The sequence below is a fragment of the Dermacentor albipictus genome, chromosome 10 (genome assembly GCF_038994185.2).
Source record: "Dermacentor albipictus isolate Rhodes 1998 colony chromosome 10, USDA_Dalb.pri_finalv2, whole genome shotgun sequence".
NCBI classification, from domain to species: Eukaryota; Metazoa; Arthropoda; class Arachnida; order Ixodida; family Ixodidae; genus Dermacentor; species Dermacentor albipictus.
Genome location: NC_091830.1, coordinates 56555256 through 56568316, shown reverse-complemented (window position 1 = coordinate 56568316; position 13061 = coordinate 56555256). Strand labels below are relative to the sequence as shown.

The following is a 13061-nucleotide window of genomic DNA, read 5'->3' as shown; positions in this document are numbered from 1 at the left end:
ATGCTTGCGGCGAGCGCTATTCACGAAGGCGACCCTTCTGGCAGAAACGCGACCTCTTGCATGGACTGCGAGGTGAGCCCTATCTGGAGGTGTTGCAAGGAACAGCAAGCGCCTCTCCGTGGCCTCCGAGATTTGCGCGTGCGTAAATCTAGGATCCCCTGGCCGGTATATGTATGGTAGAAACGCTGGAAAAGGCGTTTGTGTTTGACTTTCCGCGTTACCAAATTATGTTCTCTCGTGTAATCAAATTACGTTTCAACGCTATCATTTCTGTAGGTTGTGTGTAATTCATGCTTTACAATTTTTCTGACGTTCAGTAACTTCGGTAATTACTTCAGTAATTCCTTCAGTAAGTTTTTTTTTGCTACAAGGAGGTTGTGCGTGGCGGGGTATGTGTGGCTGGGTTTGCAGGGTTCGGAATAAGTTTTCACGAAACGATGGTCGGCGCAGGACGCCAACGCTGGATTTGCTGCGGCACGGAGCCCTTACCGCTATCGCGCTTACAACGTAACGCGCATAGGCGCCTATCCTTTGCCACGCATCGACGAGGCGTTTTGCAACCTTCAAGGCGTAGAATTCTTTTTGTCCTGTGACTACCGTTCTTGCTGGTGGCAGGTGGCAATGGCGAAGTTTTCCTGTTTCTAAATCAACGGGTGCTGTTCGTTACGGGCAGCATTCGTAAAAAAGTGCTGGTTGAATCGTGGCTAAAAAAAAAAAGCTATCCACACTGTAAATACAAAAGGATTGTAAAGAAATTTGGCAAAACTGAATTTACCTACGCAATCGTGCAGGGTTCTACCTGGGGATGAGCCAGGGAATTATATTTTATATCACCGTTAAAATATGTTTCCTTCATCTAGGGCGAAAAACTTTCTTTTTTTCATCCCTGCATTCAGGTACACTGGCGGTCAAAAGGTGGTTCCAAGCAAACCGGCTGTATATACCGTGGGCAGTTAAATGCTATGCATGCCGCAAGTTGACATGACTGAACACGTCTTCCTAGACCGCAGAAAGGGCGAGTGATTTGGGATGTTTTACACAAAAGGCATTAAAAAGGACTTGCCGCTGGATGCATATGACATGAAGCTTTCGCAATACTAAGTGAAGATGTCGCACCAATTGATGCGGTCATGATCAATGCTTTGTATAGCAATACAAAAAAGTGCTTGACAGTGTCTAATGCAGATGCTGACGTTAGAACAATTCGTCTGTATTCCCGAGAATTTATCGCAATATTTCTTTTAGCACATATACAGCAAGCGCGTGTTCCAGAATTGCTCAACAAATCGGAGCCACTTGAACGCCTCAGTTTCAGTTTCAGTTTCAGTTTAATGAAATTAAATTTAATGAAAGTTTAATGAAATTAAACTTCTGAATCGGCGAATATTGGTTGCCATGTTTTATTTTTCATACTTTTGGAAATATGACCGTCTTCCGAGCCAACGCCGGCGATGAAGCATCAGAAAGCGTCCATGGCGTAATGGCATAGACATCAGCCTTCTGTGCTAGTGTTTCTGCGTTCAAGCCCTGCCATGCGATAATTTTAGCAATTTTTCATTTAATTATTTATTACACTGCTCTTTGTTGATATAGAGCAGTTTAGAAAGTCATGAAGCCGGTTCAATGCGCAAGATAGAAGTTTAGGCAAATCTGTGTTCTACCCCTCATTCCCAAGCTGACTGAACCGTCCCGCTTGAATTTACCGTAGACACTAGCGTCAGGGTTCCTACCGGTAAATTATCGCATTAAACTCTATGCAGTTACCAGTTGAGGCTGAAACAGGCATGCCGGGTGTCCCCATGATAGGTGATAACGTAGTTTCTGTTGAGCACAAATCTGCGGAACATCTCGAAGCAGAAACCACCCATTGCCATAAAATATTCTTATTTTATTGTGTCAGAAAAGCTTAAAATGCATGGCATATTTTGTCAAGCGTACGTAATTGCAGTTACAAAAGGACGACAAGACCCTGATACGATTACTATCGCGTTGGTTAGTGAACTCATTTTGCAGAACTATATGCGTGGAAGACTCAAGGACTAACTGTAGCAAGTTTGAGGGGAAATGTGCATGTGTAAAGATTACCAGCATCTACCGTAGCTAGCATGTTTCGAATATATTGTATTTTATTATTTTCGGTCTCTTTCTACAATAAAATGCCACCGAAGGGTGTGAATGTCGCCACTTGGCATCTTGTAATTACCATCATTATCATATTCATCATCATCATGTTTATTTTGCTTCCACTGCAGGACGAAGGCCTCTCTCTCCCCGCGATCTCCTGCTACCCATGTCCTGCGCCAACCGATTCTAACTGCTGCCTGCGAATTTCCTCATTTCATCGCCCCATCTAGTCTTCTGCCGTCCTCAGATGCGCTACCCTTCTTTTCGCACCCATTCTGCAACCCTACTGGTGCACCAGTTATCTAACCTTACGCATTACATTACCTACCCTGTTCCATTTTTTTTGTCGTACTGTGTATTAGAATATCGATTATCCCCATTTCCTCCCTGATCCACGCGCCTGTGTAATTGTCTATGATGGTTAGGATACCATGAACGCTATACCGTAAAGCTGTTCCAAACTTTTCTATTCCAATTCTGCAATCAGCCCTCCGCGATTGGCCAAAATTTTTTGGACCAACCCCACTTCGCCTGTCTGTCAGGCGACGTTGCGAAAACCGCAATAGCTCCCCATCTGCTATGACGTTTACACACAGATTAGGCATGATTGGACCGAACAAAAGAAAAATAGTTATGTCTGATTCGACGCCTTTTCGCCATTAGCCCTAGGCTATTCGTCAAAAGTTTTCCGGCTGCACCCACTTCCTCTGCCTTTTACGCGACGTTAAAAAACCGCGAAAACTCACCGCGTCTAAGTGTCGTGTACGCGTTAAAGATGCATCAATCAGCCGAACAAATTTAAATTTTCTTCTGAATAGCCGAAGGCTGCCCCGTTCCGAAAGGAATAACATATGGCTGCTGTTGATCATTATGGCAAAGGCTACTCGCACCTGCCGGAGAGCGTTGGTTCATTTGCGCATAACAAAGCTTTCTGTGTGGCCGTGTAATATTTTCGAGCACTTTCAGAACGCTTGCGACCTCGTCCTGGCAACGCTTCTTTGCTGAGGATCCGTTTTAGTATCGTTCTTAAGCTTCCTTTGCAAGCTGCTGCGATTTTCTACCAGCCACAGGAAGCTAAGTAAGGGAAAGCAGACCAATCGCAGACGCCGGCACCACTCTCTTCGTTCAGTTCTCATTTTTCAATAGATGGCTCGGTCCCATCGAGTCCCTCTCCACTTTAGTGTGATCCTCCTCTCTTGTCAGCCAATTAGGTAAGACAAGCCGCTCAGTGTAGGGAGTGTTATTCGTTTTTCAAGCAAACAAAAGGGACCTCCTGAGATTGAGGAGTGTTTTTTTTTTAATTGGTCTGTTCAGGCAACGCTGCAGGACCCTGCCCGATGCTTGAGTCGGCGGTTACGCAAATTTGACGTCAACGACTGGAACAACACATATTGAAAATAGTTTTACGTTATAAGGCCTCTGTAATATACGACTGTAAGTTCCTGCCCCTTCACTCTTTTCTGGAGAGGGCATGATACACTGAACGCATAGAACATGCTAGCTGGTTGGCAAACAGTAAACGGGCGTGTACACACTCTGAAGGTGGTCACTCAAAACACAGAGACTGCAGCACTTTGACGATGTGTCACTACTTTATTCATTTTTTAAATTTTCTTAGTACATGCAAAAGGGTGACGGCCATGTCAACTTAACGAAGATGCTCTTCTGTCATTGGCACCTTTGATCGCTCGGACCTTTCAACTCCAGACAAAACAGTCTGAGGACAGTGTACGTAGGCTCGGGGCACGTCTTATTGAAGTCCAGCCGGTCCACGTTGTAGAAGAGCCACGCAGTACGCTCACGAATGCCGTGCTGATTTAATCCTTTCTTGAACTGCGAGAAATGAAGTTTTATTGGTTCTAAGTTCACTGTACTGTTTGCACTGCGGACGCTTTCATCGTACGAGATATTGCGATCGCATAGGATTTTGATGTGCAATGCTACCGTAACTTGCGGTGAAGAGAAGAAAGACCAAGATTATACCAGATAGTTCCCTATAAACTAAAATACACTAAGCCAATGTGGAACAATTAAAAAGTTCGAAGTGTAGATAATGAAAGCTACTAAATTTTAAATGAGAAAATTTATTACAGGCGAGAGAAAAAGGGCGTGCGAGTATTCGAAATTTCAAATATTCCAAGTATTCGAATAGTTGATTCGCATTTCGTAAAAAAATTGTCTATTCGAAATTGCCAAATATTAGTTGGTCCTCAAATATAACGAGCATCAGTATCGCTCGAATAAGGAGAGCCAAGACAGTGATACCGACGCAAGCGAGGACTATGTATGGCGAATAGATGTCTCACCAGTGAAATTCCGCCGTTAGGTAAACGCCAGTTTTTTGTTCAACGCACAGGACGAATGACCTCAGCTGAATAACTTGAAATCGTTAACTTTTTTTAACTGGATCCTCAATTTCGAATCAGCATCAATGGCGTCGGCGTCCGCAGACGAGGCTTTAGGCGTGCGCCAGTAAGTGCATCTACTGTTCCAGTGAACGCTCAAGGGACGTTGTGTAGGTGTCTGCCAATGAGAGAAGCAGCTTCGTTGACACTTCGCTGCAGTACCACCAGTATTTTGTTGCCCTCTGCGCATCATGGGCGTCAGTTTGCATTGACTGCGCCCAAAATGTATTTGAAATCGTAGTGTGCCCCCTATGGACGGCACCTGCATGGCACGTGAGCGAAGGGCTAGGGGGCCTCAACAGACGTGGAACACGTTTGGTTTCGAAAACAACGAGGCAAGGTGGACGCACCGCCAACGCTACGCTCAGAAGCATCACGGTGGACGACACCGCTTGCGGAAAGTGCGTTTAGTGCTCGAGATCGACAGCGAAAACGCCTAAACAGCATCGCCGCTAACACCTAAGTACTTGTTAACACCCTGTAATTTTTTTTACTCATTCATCTAGAATGTTTCACTTGTAGACTGACTATTAGACATGTATTTTGAACAAAAACATATGTTGCCTAAACAGAGTCAAGCTGGAATCCTTTCAGAACACTGCTGAGCATTGTAGGGTGACACATTTTTCAACGAATACAATGTACGTAAATCTTCTGACGTGTTCCCTTTTTCATTACTGCCATCAGTGAAAACGTTATTTCTCATTTGCACACTCCTAAATCTACTTGGTTATCACTTTCTATTGTCACTAGAAAAATACTGAAACAAACGTATTTCTACCTCGTTTTTTTACACATACTTAACATACTGACACAAAACTTTTTAAAAATACAATTTTTTCTCAAATAAGAACACGTTCAATGCGGCATTGAAAGATCGTTGTTCTTAGAAGTTCGTGTTTGATTCGACTCAAAAATTCACTATTGGAACACACCTAATATATATAAATGCTGTACAACGTGCTGAAAGAACAAATGTACAAGGAAGATGTACAGCGCAGATGAAATAACCAATCCATACTACCACTCGCACCCGCTTATATTCTATAGCTGTGCTCCTTCCCATATCTTCAATTTTGGCGACAATGGGCTAGATCGCTTTACTAAACAAGACAGTGCTACCGTGTTTATGTGGATTGTTTTATCAATTTATCGGATGCACCGGTGATGTTTCCAGCAGGTTGTCATTATCCCTCAAGAGAAAAGTGTATAAAAGCTGTGTCTTACCAGTGCTCACCTACGGGGCAGAAACCTGGAGGCTTACGAAAAGGGCTCTACTTAAATTGAGGACGACGCAACGAGCTACGGAAAGAAGAATGATGGGCGTAACGTTCAGGGATAACAAAAGAGCAGATAGGGTGAGGGAACAAAGGCGAAATAACGACATCTTAGTTGAAATGAAGAAAAATAAATGGGCATGGTCAAGGCATGTAAAAGGGGCCGGAAGATAACCGATGGTCATTAAGGGTTACGGACTAGATTCCCAGAGAAGATAAGCTTAACATGGGGCGGGAGAAAGTTAGGCGGGCGGATGAGATTAAGAAGTTCGCTGACACAGCATGGCCACAATCAGCACATCGCCGGGGTAGTTGGAGAAGCATGGGAGAGGCCTTTGCCCTACTGTGGGCATAGCCAGGATGATGATGATGATGATGATGATGATGATGAATTCGCGTAGTCCACAAATGATATATTGCAATGAACCAGCTGCATAGCCTGCCGGTTCAAGTGTGTCGGTTTTATCACGCCGTTTTAGTCACCACGTTCGACAGGGCAAATGCAGAGTTCATTTTTTGCTATCTAATTTACGAAAGGCAAGTGGGACCAGCTATCAAGGGGGTTATCAGAAGTCAGCGCCGACGTCTGTTTGTCACGCCTTTTTTTATTTGCTATTTCTGTTCATGACGTAATCCAACCAGCCTAAATGTGCACCCTTCTGGAGTTGATGGAAATTATGTCCAGTAATTAGAATGCCAGCACCTGTGTCAGCACGCCTCCCTTTCGCTAAGTCACAATTAGAAGCAGCATCTTCGACATGCACTACGTCCTGTTAGGCAAAGAATAGCACCTGCCCTACAATAGTGGCGAGAATCCCAGCCTTGTTTCCATACTTATCACTCGTCATAATTATTGTTTTTTTTCTGCTTTTATACATGGCGCGAACTCTTTTGTTTTGTCTCCGGTTATAAACAACACATCTTGTTTTATTGCTCTTGCTGGTATGCTCTTTCTAATTTACTTGTTAGTTTTGGGAGCTTTGTTTGCCTATGCATGTTCACTATCAATAAGGTTTCCCCTCTATCATGCACCCAGATTTAAAGATACACAAATGCTTCGTCACTTAACTGAACAAAGGTAATGTTTCCTGTCGCTTGAAGATACACAGATTCTTTTTTGCATTCTGCCTAATTACACAATTAGTCTTACTTAATATTTCAACTTCTCAAATGGTATAATTAGATGAAAAGCGTTAATGAGAAATTTGTACAGAAACATGAAGAACTGCCGATACTGTTTTCTGTTGTTGAATGTGTGTTACATACCAGAGTAATTTTTTTCCGAGCGTGAAAGAAGCGCGCGTGTACACGCAGAGCGCCTTGAGCGGCCAGTGGCGCGGGAATATTGCGTGCATTCACAAGCTTCTTTTACGCTCGAAAAAAAAAAAAAAGACGTTTATGTAGCACCTATTGAGAAACAACAGTATCGGGAGTTTTGGTGCTGCACTACTATTTTCTCACTGACAGTTTTTATCTAATTATAATATATGAAAAGTTCATTGATCGACACTATTTATTTAATTTGCCAGAAAACCCAAAATTACCACACTATCTGTGCAGCGCCTTGGCAAATAAATTTACCTTGGCGCTGTACAAATACGTGGCATTTGCATATTCTTTGTAAATTTTTGCGCATGATGATTGGATAGCCCTGTATATATAATGCACCTCCTATAAAGATTGAAATTGTTAGGCTGGTCACGTAATGTGCCGCGTTTCTGCTTAATTTTCCTGTCTGTAAATTATAGGCTGTACTGTATTAATTATGTAATTTTCTCGAGCTTGAAGTGGTAGCGGAGATTGTACCATTTAATGTATGGCGCTGTTTAAAGGGAAGCTGAAACACTTTTCGAAAAAAATGAGTTCTCTGCGGCATTCTACAGTTTTGAGTCCCCTGAACACGAATATCTCGTTCAAAAAGGGCGGAAACAAGGGCAAGCGGCTGTTTATTCATGAAAACGCGCACCAGCGCCTCAGGGTATCGCGCGAACGCCGCTGTTGCCCGTGATTGGCAGTCGCCGGTCGGCGCCGCCGTTTGAGAGCGTAGCACGCTGTTCTGCTCTGGCTGCATAGCTGAGTTGTACGCATTATGGAACGTTCTCGCTGTCTTGTATTTTCGCCGTACATGTTCGAACCGACAGCCGATACGGAAAACGATGGCGGCAACGGCGGCAACGACGATGTTGAGTGTGCCAAAAGCGAGAGCGATGTGTACACCTTCTCGCGCGCTGGAAATCTTAGCTGTTACGTATTCTTTTTTTTTCATACAGCTGCACGTTCCAATTACGGGAGAAAAAATGCGCTAAAGTGTCACTGGGAACTTGCTGCTGGAAGAATGCCGAAGCACTAACTTCTCATTAGATTGTAAACACGGGTACAATTCCGCGATGTCAAGCACCTTGCCGCTGCTTGTCTGAAGTCCCGTGGTTTTCTGGGCGTTGATACACGATCGCGAACATAAGTGCCGCGTTTCAAAGCGCGCACATGCAGTGCTGCGAGGTACAGTCATGGAAGTTGCTTATCATACACATCCAGATCGAGATGGTCAGGGGGATTATATGTGCAATATTCAGAATATGGTTCGACGACTTCGCGATTGTGGCTCGATCAAGAATCGGTATGCGCGCTCCATGCTAGTGTTGACATAAAGATATTAGGCAGTTTTAGCACCGCCGTGTGGTAAACATGATAACTGCAACCGTACGTCGAATGTCACTAGGCAAGCCTATACTCAAATTTATACCTCAGGTGCAACGCTGTGGAAGCTACGCACGAAGTTCGGTTACCAAAATTTATTACTGCGCGCGTTTCCGGCTATGGTTTGCAGCGTGCCAGCGGCATTTGCTCGCGCGAGCATTCACGTGAAACTGCCGCGACGGGCTGCAATTAAAGAATGCCGAAAAGAAAATTGATTTAAAAGAACGTGTTAGCAGCCGTATAAGTACACGGATTGTTTCTATGGGTAAATTCTTTTTTTTTTCATTCAGAACTGAGCTTATATATAAAAAGTTTTCTCAAAAATCGGGTAAAGAAACACCGAACTTTTTCTAAGTGCGAACGCAGCCACTGCAAGAAGTATCTGAAGCCTCCACAGCGTTGCACCTGATGTATGAAACGGAGTTTAGCAACGCTAGCGACAACGCGTTTCCGCATTTGTCGTAAGGCTATCCGGCTATCGCGGAAATGGTCCGAGCACAGCACAGTTGATTTCATCGGCACGAACTTATCTCTCCTCACCGCACTGCGCTGCAAGCTTCTTGTGCTTCGGGAACCTGTGAAACACCACATCGTCTCGCCCGCGTGTATTCGCGCAGCCGATTGCTGCACAGAACGAGGGCATGTTGGGTGCCCTTGGCTGTAGGCACTCACGCAGCACAGAAGGAAAGAACAGTTTACGAAAATCGCAAAACAAACGTGAGCGGCGGCGGCGGCAAATCTCTCGTAGCGTCGTTCAGTAAAGCGCAAGACGGAAAGAAGCATGCCAGCGCATGCCAGCACGCCGGTCCGGCAGCTCGGTCCCCGCCAGTGACGTCACTCTCACCGGTTCTCTCCTCTGGTAACCTCCTCACCCGGCGCTCCGGGAAGCGATGGGGGCATGTCCGCGGGGGTGATTTAGAAAGCGATTTCCGCCCCTTATATTAACAAAACGAAGAAAAAAATTTCGGAACCGTAAATTATTAGGTCTGTTCTTCCCAATCCCAGCACTTCATGGAAATTGAAAACCGCTTCAGCTTCCCTTTAAGATAGTGACGAGCAAGAAAAATCTCTAGGAGCAAGATGGAAATACATTGTACTTTTTCGTTTTGGGCAAATTTAACACAAAAAGAAGAAACAAGCTAGAATATTAGTCAAGGCTTATTGATAAGTTTCTTTATAGTTACGTGTTGCAATGACAATAAGGACAACACTTGAAGTCGAAGGGAATTATGGTAATTGAACATGGCCAATAAACTTGCATTTCTTGTGCTTCACTGCACGAGAACTGTTAAAAACGCGCGGAATGCTAATATTGTGCGGCCAAAATTTGTCCCGCACTCTCTCCCTTCGTCCAAGCCGGTAAGGAAAAGGCATCTTTGCTTTTGTTTTTCTTTTCCACGCTCCGTCATACCAATTTATACACCTATGCATAACAACACATGCTTTGTATACCTTTTGTATTAAGAAGATAGTTTGGAGTCACTAGTATTTCTATTTTATTTTACACTCCAACTGAACAAATAAGTAGGATTGTTACAGAACAGAGCACTTAAACTGTCTTGGTTGCATTTAACTTCACTGATCTAGAACTTTCTCTGCTGTGGTGCCAATAAATATAATAGCTGAATTGTGCTCTAGTATTTTTTTTCTGTTGGATGAAAAGCCGAATTCAATGTATATCACAAAAAATGTATTGCCATCTTGCAAGCTCATTTAACAGAAACACTATCGTTTTGAAAGATCAATAGTGCGGCCTTACCCTTTCATAGCTAGTTACACTCCTCTCAGTTGCTTCATTCATACAATTCTATTTGATTTTTATAGGTTGTTGTATTTTGTAACAGGACACACACAAAGGCCGAAATAAAGATCACTATTTCTACAGCTAGTTTTACATGGACCTGTTGTGCATACCTATCATATTCGGATACTCTAGTCGAATGCACCTGTTAATAAGCCGAAATTAGACATGCCCAAACGCTGCATGAGCAGTAACGTGCCCTTTCCCTCCTAAGCAATACGCAAATACGTATTGGTGGACCAGACTTGACTCTGCTGCGTTATGGAATGATGCCTCCTGTTAAGCATAAGAAAATGCAAAATGTTTTTGGCTTGCTCCACTGCCACGATATTGTGCATATGTATTTTTTTTAAGTTATTGAGTCATCAAGTGGGGAGTTGCTGCTTCTTGTAACTCTAATAGTGACACGTAAGCTTTTCTTTCGTCATCGTGACCAGGCTACTTGACCTCAATTCAAGGGGACCCATGTTTTGCATTATTTGACACCTGCGTGTGCGAGAAATGTAATGCGTCTAGCCGACACTAGATTCTCCATTACACTTACAGAATGGGCACATCTGGCCGAAATACGCATTATATGACAGCAGAAAGCACGGTGGTGGGGCATTTTCAGTATCTTTACCGATGACTTCTGGCCAACTCGCAAAATATTACGTCTATAGGTGTTAGAAAATTTATACAGCAAAACAGTTCAATGTAGCTTTGCAGCCGTTTTCATGCGGCAAATGCCGGCGTGGGACGGCATGGTCGATATCAAATGGCACTGCAGCGCTGCCTGTGTGGGAGAACCGAGTTTCCTTAGAAATGCGATTATACCTCATTATATGATAAAACTTGCATCGCGTGTATCTCGTTCGAACTGAATAACTTCACTGCACCGTTTTCTAACCATTATCTGCATTTTTTTCATTATCGTGAGAGTAATCTTTGGACACTCAAGCCGGATTTTTGCCGTCGCCTCCACCGTGACATTCCCTATAATGTACGAGGACGATGAAATCATCGCCGCACGCCAAACGTGCAAGTGAAAGCGTGCTTGGCATGCAAGTGAAAGCGTGCTAGCGTGAACCGGCCCTCGCGGCTAAATCTCGCTCACCCAACAATGGAAAGCAGGGAGGAAGCGCGCCGCCTTCCGCGAGGCTTTGGGGAAGGCTAGGGAGAAAGGGAGGCGCGTTCTACTCCGTGCGGCACGGGCGTACGCATGCGCCTGTCTGCGCCGCTGTATCTCGAAAGCCATCTGCGTCTGGCACTGAGTCCGTACTGCGCTGAGTTATCGCGGCACGGCGAAGTTCGCGCTCATGCGAGCTGCCGCACGAAGGCCAATTCGCTCGATGCTGCTGCCGCCTTTCCTATATGCAGCGTTTTCAAAGCGAGTTTCCATGGCCATCACGTTAGATGGGTACGTGTTGGCACGTGCGCGCACGACACCATGTTTGTTGATTTTGTTAGTATTCCTATGCTTACGAGTTTATACGGCCGATGAATCTACTATGCTTACTTCGTAGAGCTGTCCATTAATTTGCTATCGCGATCGATGCTTCGCCTTTTGGGCGAGCCTGCGACTTCGTTTTTCACATCGCGCTGTTGCGGCTCGAAATCGAGGGTTTGGTAGGAGTCCGTATGGTTGCAACGATGGAAGCTAACGCATGGGGCCGAGATCGCGCAAGCGTCCTACGTCACCAATAAAAGTGGCGTTAACTTGGCGTTCTCCCTTCGCATAGCAGATGACCGCTGACGAAAGCGTGGTGCCAGCTAATCATGTAAGCGCAAGCCAATGCTGGGAAAGCGTTATTCTTCCGCGATGTCGCCTCTGGTACTGGGACGCAACCAGCGTTGTAGCAAGTTGTCACATGCCTTCGTGAGGTATCGTAGGCGTGACGTAGACTGAAGTGCCTGCTGGTATGGACATGACGACCAGACGCGAGCGCTGTTCACTTCTCCGCCCACCGTGCCAAAGAATCCCCCAATCCTCCCCCCACCGTGCCAAGAAAGTTTCCAGTATCGCCACAGAGCCGCTGGCCGCATATAACATTGATCATGAAGCTATAGTGACCTTGGTGACAAAGCAAAAAATCCAAAAAAGCAAGCAAAAGGATAAAAATGAACAAAGCATTCAGTATGCAAACAAATAAAAGCAACAAAATTATGAGAGAAGTGAAAGTTTTCGTGGTATGTGTCAGTTATTGTCTGTCCCCATATTTATTGTCGACATATTTATCCCCATATACACGTCACAGGTCATCCACCTTCAATGAGTGGAATGACTCTGGATTCTTTATGTTTACGATAGATACTGGTAAATTGACCACACTGTCAACGCCATTGTTTCAAGAGCCGACGATGACAGCGTTGGAGGCATCCAGCGCATGGTAGGCTTTAAATTTTCACTGCGCACAAGGACCGTCTCAAGGCCAACCAAACTAATGGTAGCCAAAACTTTCACGTGAAAATAGGATTTAAAGCACTGGGCCACCCAGACGCTTGTTAAAGCATACCGGCTTCCGGTATACGCAGCCGACAAAACGCTGCAACACAGTGCTGCAACCGTACAAAAAAATTATAAATAAGGCATTCAACATAGTGAAAACCAGACGAAATGAGCTGAGCGAAGTATGACTAGTGAAAGTGGAGATGAAGCGACTGGTAATTCTCTCAACGATAAGTAACGTGAAGTCACGTCTGAGTGCCGAGGTACGAGGCGATTGTACAGGTTTGGCGGCAGCGACAACCACACGGACATGGAGTGCCAAAGCCTTG

General features: G+C 44.7%; 1 protein-coding gene across 2 annotated transcripts in view; it reads right to left on the bottom strand.

Annotated features, from left to right (window-relative positions):
* Window positions 1-3697: 3697 nt before the first annotated feature.
* The window catches only part of LOC139050396 (uncharacterized), a 151918-nt gene continuing 142554 nt past the window's right edge, over window positions 3698-13061 (bottom strand). For both annotated transcript variants that reach the window (XM_070526696.1, XM_070526697.1), the window contains one exon: window positions 3698-3957. In XM_070526696.1, the coding sequence (XP_070382797.1) occupies window positions 3793-3957 (165 nt within the window). In that variant the 3' untranslated portion in view covers window positions 3698-3792. The remainder of the gene's footprint in view (window positions 3958-13061) is intronic.